We start from the raw sequence: 10,831 nt of genomic DNA, 5'->3' as shown, positions 1-10,831 counted from the left end.
CCAGGCCACCGCCCCCATCCTATGGCAGACACTAGTAACCAAGCTTACAACTGAGATTTGGCCTCAGACTGATCCAAGAAGCCACCCAAACTACTGAGTTTTTAAGAGATGAAACTTGATGCCGTCCCGTTTGGACTGTTTTCTAAGGTATTGCAGATATTCTATAGTGAGTTAATTTGCTGAAAAATGTTAAGTGAATCTCTGAAAACACACTAAACATACTTTTGATTAGTCTTGAATTTTTGGACAGAATATGACTGCTTAGGAACAAAAATATTGCACAGAACCTAAAGTAGGGCAACATCCACACTTGAGTGGATGACTGAAGTAGTTTGTCATATTCTAGTTTAGAGTCATTTACACTAGTATATTCAGTTCTTATTTAGCGATACATAAGGAAATGGTGATGATGGAATTAATACTATGCCTGGAATTTGCTTCAAAATATAAAAATATGAGTGGAGCCCATGCTCCCTGGTGAGTGGAGACAAGGATCAAACACAGTTGGTGCGAGCTGATGTTAAAGCTGGGTAGTGGGTATGTAGAGGTGCATTAGTCTGTCTACTTTGTATTTATTTGAGACAAGTGTTTTTGGGGTATTTTTAGGACTTGAAAGAAAAATGCTGTATTAAAAAATATGGTTGTCATTTTAACATTGAGAATCAGTTTAGGTTTTTCTGTGTCCACCAGAATTGACGTTTATACTGAAAGAATAGCTCCCTGAGTCTTAGCCTTTTTGGCCTGAAGATACTTTCCCATGCATGCATTCGTTTGTTCTAGTAGAAACAATTGGAATATGAAATAAAACCCATTTACAGTGACACCCGAACCATAGCATACCTAGGAAAATATCTTAAGATGTTCAAGACCTCTACACTGAAAACTATAAAACATTACTTGGAGATAGAATACCTAAATAAATTTTTGGTTGAAGTATGTGGAGAAAATCTGGCCTTACACAGATAGGTAATTGCAAAAAGGGATATTTGACTCGTCTTTGCAGTTAATTGTGAGTGCTTGATGCCACGCCCAAACTCTGTAGTGGTCATGGGGCAGGAGAATAGGAAGTTAGGGTAACCAAGCGCTAAGGCATAAGCAAAAGAACAGCAGGTACAGCCAGTTCTAGGCGAGATGAGGCAGCACTCAGGCCACAGTCTCCTACCTGTGATAAGACAGTCTCTGCTTCAGCCTGATTGGTTGCAAGCCAATCTGTCATAGGATGCAGCCAATTGGAGGCCTCTAAAGGGCACCTAGGGGTGTTAGTTACCAAATTCTTTAGCTTAGTGACTCTTGAGCCTGGCTCAAGTTGGCTCCCATTCTGTGGAGTGTACTTTTGCTACAATAAATCTGCGCTTTTTTTTGCTGCTTTCGTTGTTTCCTTCTTTTATTGCTTTGTGTGTTTATTCAACTGCACCAGGAACTTGGACAACTCGCAGTCAAGACCTTCCGTCCAGTAACAGTAGTTTCTTAAAGGCCAGTTGCAATGTTGAATCAGGACCCACATCAGTGAGCTTCTTGTATCAGGTTGCAGTAGAGTCCATCTATCTTTCACTTAGAAAGGACCTTTAACCCATGCGTAATTTTGTAACTTTATGCATTATTTGCTTGGGAAAGATCTTTTAACTGACTTCTGCAAGTCTTTCAAGTGTTGAAACTTTCATTAATATGAAAACATTGATCACCGGCCAGGCGCAGTGGCTCATGCCTGTAATCCCAGCACTTTGGGAGGCCGAGGCGGGCGGATCATGAGGTCAGGAGATAGAGACCATCCTGGCTAACAAGGTGAAACCCCATTTCTACTAAAAATAAAAAAAAAAAAAATAGCTGGGTGTGGTGGCACGCACCTGTAATCCCAGCTACTTGGGAGGCTGAGGCAGGAGAATCACTTGAACCCGGGAGGCAGAGGTTGCAGTAAGCCGAGATCACGCCACTGCACTCCAAACTGGGTGACAGAGCAAGACTCCATCTCTAAAAATAAATAAAACATTGATCACCAATAATCTCAGGAAAGTCAAAAGTTGGAAATTGTCAAGCACATGGTACTGGATATAAGTTTTACAACATTCTGACTTACGCTGAAAAACTCAAATTTTATCACTGGACACAAATACTGTCAGTTTTCCTTGAAGTAGAAGGTTCACTGGGTTAATTTCTTTGTTTTTGTTTTTTTTTTTTTTAAGTGGAGGCAGGGTCTCACTCTGTCGCACAAGCTGGAGTGCAGTGATGTGATTTTGGCTCCTTGCAGCCTTGACCTCTTGGGCTCAAGGGATCCTCCTGACTCAGCCTTGAAGGTAGCTGGGACTACAGTAGTGCACCGCCATGCCCAGCTAATTTTTTTTTTTTTTTTTTTGACATGGGGTCTCACTATTTTACCCAGGCTGTCTCGAACTCCTGATCTCAAGCAATCCTCCCACCTTGGCCTCCTAAAGTGCAGGGATTACAGGCTTGAGCCACTGCATTATAACCTTGTTATTTTTTTAAAAAATCACATAGCTTGTCAATCATTATTTCAAATGAAAATGACGTTTCTGAAAAAGCGACTGGATACACTTATCGCACAAACAGCCAGAGATGTGCTTTTCCTGGAGACAACCGTACACAACAAATCCTTTACGCACACTTTACATCACACAGAATGCGTGCTGTCAAAATTTACTCATTTTTGCTGCATTGAGGGCATTCTTAAATGAAATTGACTTTTTTCTTTTTTTGACTGCACAGCAGTGAAGAATATAAAGGTGACCAGGTCGGGGCCGTTTTTGCTAAGGTGCTAGTAGCTTTACCCACAGTTTCTTTTGAACCCTCACAGTGCAGATGTCAACACTGAAAAAGGCAAGTCACATCTTGGTAATGAGACCGTTTTGATCTTGGGGACCCCCTGAAATGGGGTCCTGGGGACCCCGGGGTTCTGCAGGCCACAGTGAGAGAAGTGCTGGAATGTTTCGAATGATGAGATCTAAGCAACTAGTGATAAATACTGGAAAATGTAGACTGGGTATTCATTGAATTACCCTTTTTGACTTTTCCATAGGTTGGGTTTTTGGGGTTTTATTAAGGACGAGAAAAAGGTAGAATAATTTCGAGACAGAACGTGGGAAACATTGAAGAGTTTCCCGGAAAAAGGCGAGTCAAGAAACAGCGGGTGGAAGGGGAGGAGCCATCGGGAGGGCGGGAACCGGGGGAGGGGCGCAGGTGCCGGTGGAGGGGGCTGAGCCGGGCGGTTCCAGCGCGGCTCTGCTTGGGGGAACCGCAGCCGGGGTTGGGGCGAATGGGGGGTCCCGGGGCAGTGGGAGGGTAGTGGGGGCTGCGGCAGGGCAGGGCTGCAGCTGGGAGCTGTAGGTAGACGCCACCCCAAGTGTCTGCACTGAGCAACGTGAACAGTGACCCCGGACACAGCTGCAGCCAGGGAGACCCTGAGCGTGCGAGTGTGTGATGATGCGTATCAGTGTGTGCAAATGCATGAGTGAGCATGAGGATGTGTGTCCGTGTATGAATGTGAGTGTGCCAATGTGTGCAAGGACTGTGGGGGTTTGAGAGTGTCAGTGTGGGAATGTGGGGGGAATGTGGAGGGAAGTGTGTCGGGAATGTGTGAGTGTGCAGATGCGTGTATGGGAATGTGAAGGGAAGTGTGAGTGTTGTGAGTGGGAACCTGGTGTGTGTGAATATGTGAATGTTTATATGTGAATGTACGTGATGTGTGTGGATGTGGATGTGGTGCACGTGTGAATGCTGATTTGTGTGACGTTTGCGCAGATGTGTATGTGTGATGCATGTGGATGTGTGTAAATGTGTGTGGCTGCTGTTCATGTGTAAATGCTGTGTGTGACGTTTATGAATGCATGTGTGCAGATGTGAATGTTTTATATGTGTGGCTGGTGTGCATGAGTGGTTGTAGTGAGACTTGTGTTATATGTGTGCACGTGTGAACATGTGTGTGACGTGCATGTGTGGATGTGCATGCTGCATGTGGGTGTTGTGTCGAGGTGTGGGCATGTGTGCGAGTGTGACGTGTATCTGTGGATGTGTGTGAACGCAGGTATGTGAATGTGTGACTTGTGTATGTGTGGATAAACGTGTGTGCGTGGGTGAATGTTACGTGTGTGACATGTGGGTGTGGATGTGTGAATGTATGCACTTGTGTTAATGTGTGACTTGTACATGTGTGGATGAATGTGCATGTGTGAATGTGACTTGTGTGGGTACGGATGTATGCACTTGTGTGAATGTCGTGTAACTTGTACATGTGTGGATGAATGTGTGTGCGTGTGTGAACGTGTGACTTGTGTGGGTGTGAATGTATGCATGTGTGTGAATGTTATGTGTGTGATGCGCAGATCTGGAGAATGGATGGAAGAGCAGGCGCTTGGGGAGGGGGGAGGATCAGAAGCCATGGGGAAGGGTGGAGGGAGAGGCCGTGGGGGAGGGGAGAGGCAGAGAGGCCATCAGGGAGGGGAGGCCGGGGTGGGGGGCACCTGCACACCATGAAGAGGCCCCTGAGGGCAGCTCGGCCTCCTGTTGGGGGGCAGGAGGGAAGGGCCAGGGTGGGCTCCGGCGGGAAGGCCCAGGCAGTGCAGAATCATGGGGCTCAGGGGCCCTGCTGGGGCCCGCTCAGGAGCCTAGGGGCCTTAGGTCTCAGGAGATGGGCAGGGGAGATGGGGCCGGAAAGGGGCCATGAGGACAGAATGGGTTCGGAATCGGAGTCTGCCGGGCAGGAGTCGCTGGGAAGGTGGGCATCTCAAGCCCTGGAGAAGCTTCCACTCCGCGGAAAGAGGAGAGGACTGCAGCTCCTGGGTGTCTGGGGCAGGACGTGGATGGGGTCACATTTTTCTCTGTTGGGAATAGCACGTGCGAGGCGTGCGCTCGGGCTTTGAAGGTTGCAGGGTGGGGAAGGGAGGCCGGTGAAGCGCTGAAACCATCCCTGAGGGACTCTGAGTGACCACTTTGTGGTCAATCCACAGGGAGAGCTGAGGACGAGGCGGAGGCCCCACAGGTGAGGGCCAGGTGAAAAGTCCTACAGCTGCTGCGTGGCTGAGCCTCGTGGGCGGGCAGGCAGGGAAGGGGTGGGCAGAGGGAGGGGCGCCATGGGTCCCCCAATTCTCTGGGCATTCAGCAGAAAAACCGGCAGGGCTAAGCCAGGGAAGCTGAACTAGAAGTTTCTAACCTGCACAAGCAGGGCCACACAGGTCAAGAGGACTCTGGGAGGTCCCAGGGCTCCGGGAAGTGCAGGCTTGGGAAAGGGGTCTCCACCGGGAGTTCAGGCCTCATCCCAGTAATGGTCACAGCCCGCGCATGACCAAGCGCCCCAGCACCTGGGCAGGCAGGTCCACAGTGCGGCAAAGAGGATGTGTGCCTCTTCCGCAAGGTCTGGCAGAGGCTGGGGGGTGGGTACCCGCCCAGTACCTGTGCTGAAAGGTCACCTCGAAGGGGTCCCCGGGACATGACCAGGGCTGCAGAGTCCCCAAGGTTAGAGCTGGTCAGTGCAGCACGGGGCATCCCCCTCAAAACACAGCACTGACAGCAGCAGCAGAGCATTCAGCTTTGAGGCAGGACATCCCACCCGGGGAGAAGCCCCTTCCTCGGGCTCACGTTCTCGTGAGATCGTAGTGCAGTGTCAGCCAGGGCTGCAGTCTCATCTGAAAGCTCCCCTGGAGCCTCTGCATCCAAGCTCATGCCCATGGCTGGTGACTGGACCCAGTTCCCTCCTGCTCCCCCAGGTCACTGAACTGAGGGCCTGAGTTCTTTGATGGTTATTGGCCTAAGGCCACCCTAGCTCCATGCAGGGGAGGGCAAGGGCCTCTCCACCAGGCACCCTGAAGAGTGCTCACCCACGGCAGGTAGAGGCAGGAGGGCTGGGGAAGGGCAGAGGACACATCGGGTGTTTCATTTTATTGCCTTTTTTGTTTTCAAACAGAAAGATCTGAAGCCAGTTTTCTTAAGAACATTCAGCAAGTTTTCTTAAGAACAAAATAAAAAAGACAAACTAGAACAGTCCTGCTTGGCTTATCTTGGCCTCACCTTAACCCTCCCTTTCCTGCCATCTTTCTATGGCTCCCCTCTGCCAGGTGCCCCCTGAACTTTAAGATTCCAGGACAGTTTGAGAACTACTTCGATTTTTCTGTTTTCCCATTTATGAAGGCCACTGTGCTCTCACCAGGGAATTTAATTACAAGGTTTTTAGAAACAAAAATTGCAATTCAGATGCATCAGTGAATCAGTCCTATTCCCTGTCTGCTAAAGGATGTCTTTTCATTACCATCATCTACTGTAGGGCTTTTCTGACAGTTCATATAATTCAAGATAATTGAAGCCAACTTTGCAAGCAAAACGACAGGAATCACTACATGAAACAGCACATTAAGTCTCTGATTCATAACAACGGCACTATTTCCTTAGTGGTTTTAAAATTCTCTCGGCTGGGCGTAGTGGCTCACGCCTGTAATCCCAGCACTTTGGGAGCCTGGGATGGGCAGATTGTTTGAGCTCAGGGGTTCAAAACCAGCCTGGGCAACAACGTGAGACCTTGTCTCTACAAAAAATACAAAAATTAGCTGGGCTTGGTGGCGCATGCCTGTAGTCCCGGATACTTGGGAGACTGAGGTGTGTCAATTGAGAAAAATGACAAGACAAGTCTCAATCATTTTAGGAGGTTTATTTGCCAAAGTTGAGGACGAACACCCGGGAAACAGTCTGCACCTTTCTCCGAAGATGATTTTGAGGGCTCCAAATTTAAAGGGGAAAGGGTGGGATAATGACAAGTACACAATTTTCATGTAAGAGGCAGGTAGAGAAAAATAGTCACGCCTTTGGCTCATTGAATCTGCATTATTTTTACACAAGATAACGTCTTATTTAGGGACCAAAAGGGGAGGCAGGTTTGCACGACCCAGTTCCCAGCTTGACTTTTCCCTCTGGCTTGAGTTTGGGGGCCCGAGATTTATTTTCCCTTCACAGGTGGGAGGACGGTGTAAGCCTGGGAGGCAGGGCTGCAGGGAGCCGAGATCGTGCCACTGCACTCCAGCCTGGGTGACAGAGTGAGATCCTGTCTCAAACAAAACAAAACAAAACAAAAAACCTCTCTCTGGGCGAGGGAGGGACTGTGAAAGCAACCGAGGAAACAGGCAGCTTTCATTCCCAGCAGCGTGGGATCCTCGCCCAAGGCCGGGAAAACACAGGAGTGAAATGACAGCTATAGAAGTACACTCCACAGGCTGCACAAAAAGAACAAAAACAGTGCTACACACACCAGTAAGCAACGGCACTGGCATGCTCCACCTCCTGTGGGCAGCCTGGGGATGAGGTCATTTTCCAAAACAGGGAGCTGGTCAGCATTTTCCATGCCCAGGGCAAGTTCCCCTTGATGGGCAGCGCCTAACGACCAGCGCTGAGTCAGTCTAGGAGCAGAAAGACTGGAAACCCTGGAGCAGGAGCCACGTCAGCGTGACTCAAGCAATGGCATGTTTTCACAGCAACAACATGAAACGCCCAACAGGGTAATGACTATGGGAGGAAGACAGACCGGAACCTGGATAGTGCGTGCACTGCACACCCTCCTGGTTAACAGCCCCACGCCCCGAGAGCTGTTCTTTACACAAATTTCTTCTGTTAAAGCAGCTCGTGTGGCTTCTGCAGCCTGGTGGAGCCAACACGTGCCTGTCACGGAGGTGAGGAGTGGGTGCCCACCAGCATTTCATGCTGACCTTCCAGAAACACGGTGTCCCTCAGAGCCTTCAGCCTGCAGGACAGAGCCACCCCTGGTCGTTCTGTTGGAATTTCGGCGTTCCTGTCTTTTAGGCGACATCCGCCAAGCGCAGTTTGTGTGAAGAAACGCATTCTGTCGCGTCTGCCGGAGCCCAGCGCGGCTGCTGTGCACGAACCAGCTTTTGTGGCCCACAGAGCGATGACTCAGTCTGGAGCTCAGCTACTCTCCGGCCCGGGGTGCTGGCATTTCCCTGGGGCCCAGTGCCTCTATTTTCCCCATGAGGCCTCAGCCAAGAGGAGGTTCTGGAAGAAAGGAAAACCCTGGTGCCGAGAGAGAAGGGCTGGCCAAGAGGCACCACGCCATCAGTGCTGATGGGGAGAGGCGGCTCCAGCCCGGCACTGCTGTCCTTACGAGGCGTGTTTCCTTTTTATTCAGAGGAAGGGCAGCAGAGGAACACGTCATGGAGACGGACCGAGTGGAAGGAGCCAGGGATGGCGACAAGCAGAAGGAAGTGTATTTTGTCCCCATCCAGGGAAACTTTTGTTTCATGAGACTTACTTGCACACGTCTGATGGCCGCCCTGGACGTTCATGGACTTTTGTTTTCACTCAGATTTTGTGGTTCAAGTGACACAAAGCATGAGGACGTCACTGGGTGAAAGGGCCAGGTCACCCCACCGCGGAGGGGCACGCCCCAGCTGTGCACCGCAGGAGTGGGCTTGTCCAGTCTTCAAACACAGGGACAGGATGTGCCCATCTCATGTTAAGACGTGAATAATAGTAGAAATTTCTGTTACAGGAGAACTCTCTGCATTATCCTCACCATTTTCCTGTAAGAGTAAAACTTCTAAAAAATTTTTATGAGCACACTGATTCCTCACTTAAGGTCATCATTAGGTTCTTGGAAACGGCAACTTTCAACAAAAGGACAGACAGCAGGTGCTCAAATAGCATTGTTTCCTTCAACATCATTTCATCCTAAGGAGAAAAAATGGATTTTGTTACATGTCCTTTCATTTAAGGCTGCACTTTCCAAGAACCTACTGATGACATCAAGTAAGGACCTACTGCACCTTACAAGTTGCTGGCATTTGCAGAGTGCACCCCAGGTGGGCCTGGAATTGACCTAAGGTGGAGGAGAGCAGGTGTGCTGCTCCGTCCTGGCTGTGTGGCTCCGTCCTGTGGACTGATGCGGGTGGACAGTCAAGAATGCTTTCAGGAGAATGTGGGTGGCCTGCCAATGGGACCTATTCCAGAGGTCTGAGAAGAAACTGTCGTTTAACCTAGAATCCTACGAGGAATCAAACTAGCTTTGACATGAAAAGGAAAAAGAATGACGACTCTGAATAGGTAGAGACTCAGAACAATTCTTACCCACTCATCATTTAGGAAAAATTCTTACAGCACGTGCTTCACCAGGGTCACCAATTGTCCCAATTTGCTTGGGACTGAGGATTTGTTTTTGTTTGTTTGTTTGTTTTGAGACAGAGCCTCTCTCTCTGTTACCCAAGCTGGAGTGCAATGGTGCGATTTTGGCTCACTACAACCTCCATCTTCCGGGTTCAAGTGATTCTCCTGTCTCAGCCTCCCTGAGTAGCAGGGATTACAGGCACCCACCACCATGCTGGCTAATTTTTCAATATTTAGTAGAGATGGGGTTTCACCATGTTGGCCAGGCTGGTCTCGAACTGCTGACCTCAGATGATCCACCTGCCTCAGCCTCCCAAAGTGCTGTGATTAAAGGCATGAATCACCATGCCCAGCCTACTCAGGGGGTTGTATGGACATGGGACTTTTACTGCTAACACTAGCGTAGCCTCTGTCAGACTGAGATGATGGTCACTCTTTAGCCAAACATCGCCACCACTGTCCCCCAACATCCACAACAGCAACAGTTTGAGTAAAGACGCAAGTACCACCTGCGGTCCAAACACTTGAGTGTGTTAACGGTGCGTTGCGTGCGCACGGTGGTACCCAGAGTCTCCAACTAGCTCCTCGTGAGCTGGGTGGGGCATGCAGGGGAGGAGGCAGAGCTTCCTGCCTGTCTGGGGAGGCTGTGGGCTCCACCTCTGCAGACTTTGGGAGGAAACCAGTGTTCACACACTTGTAGTAATGCACGTGTAGTTTAGGGTTTCTTTGGAACTCAGCTGTGGACAAAGCACAGAACTCAGTTGTCTCTGTAGAAAAGCGTGGCCTGTCACCCGGTACCAGCCGAGGGGAGTGCGGTGGTGAGAGCACCTGGTGGTGGCCGAGAGGAGGCACGGAGCAGAGTCAGGGTCCCCTCACGGAGTGAGTGCAGAAGACAGAACCACAGAGGCAGTCGTAATGACATTACTTCATTTGGGGTTAAATTAGGGTGCACATCACACAAAATCCCCAAACCACAGGGAATGAAATGGAAGTTGTTTCTCTCTCGTTCTCTCTCATAAAACAAGTCTGAAAGCTGCAGTGTCATCAGATCCACGGCCCCGCATCTCTGCCACACCCCACCATGCACCTCCACTCCTCCCAGCCTGTGGCTTCCAGAGCTCCAGGAACTCGGGAGAAACAAAGACACTGGGATCTTCTGCCATGGAAGCAGAGAGGAACGCTGGGGAAACACAAGGGCACTTGCTGCCACAAGTGCCTCCTGGAAGACCAAAACCCAATGCCATGACTGCCTCCCTCCAGCAGCGCCAGCATGAGTGAGCCAGATCCCCACCTTTGATCATCGAGGCTGAGAGGTAATATCTGAGGTCGACAGATCAAGAACTAGAGATAAAAGCAAACCACGCTGGTGGTAAAGAGGAGGAATGACCGTAAGATGCCTCTGAAAAGTGGGACTGCGGGGAACCTCCTCTTGGTTTCTGGTTGCACGTGTGAATTTGTTGAAAACTGAACATATTAAGATGTGAGCTTAGGAGTTGGCAGCCTGCAGCATGGGGAGGTGTGGGAAGTGGACAGTCTCAGGCCAGGTTGGGCTGGAAAGTGGTGCCACCTCGAGAACAGTAGGTGAACATCTACCCCCAGTGACGACATTCAGACCTTCACCCAGCATCCACGTCCAGGGGAGATTTTCACAGAAATATTCACGAGTGCACACAAAATATACAAAGGATGATGAGGGTTGAACATTGTTACGACAAAACATGGG

At 49.7% G+C, this 10,831-nt stretch overlaps 1 protein-coding gene across 1 annotated transcript; it reads left to right on the top strand.

Annotated features, from left to right (window-relative positions):
- Positions 1 to 7,292: 7,292 nt before the first annotated feature.
- On the top strand, positions 7,293 to 8,465 carry LOC126940607 (putative uncharacterized protein encoded by LINC00346). Its single transcript, XM_050766629.1, is given in 1 exon segment — positions 7,293 to 8,465. A coding segment is annotated over 1 exon segment (489 nt). The 5' UTR covers positions 7,293 to 7,976.
- The last annotated feature ends 2,366 nt before the right edge of the window (positions 8,466 to 10,831 follow it).

The sequence above is a fragment of the Macaca thibetana genome, chromosome 17 (genome assembly GCF_024542745.1).
Source record: "Macaca thibetana thibetana isolate TM-01 chromosome 17, ASM2454274v1, whole genome shotgun sequence".
Classification (NCBI taxonomy): domain Eukaryota; kingdom Metazoa; phylum Chordata; class Mammalia; order Primates; family Cercopithecidae; genus Macaca; species Macaca thibetana.
The sequence above is the reverse complement of the archived record's forward strand: the minus strand, read 5'-3'. Positions and strand labels throughout refer to the sequence as shown.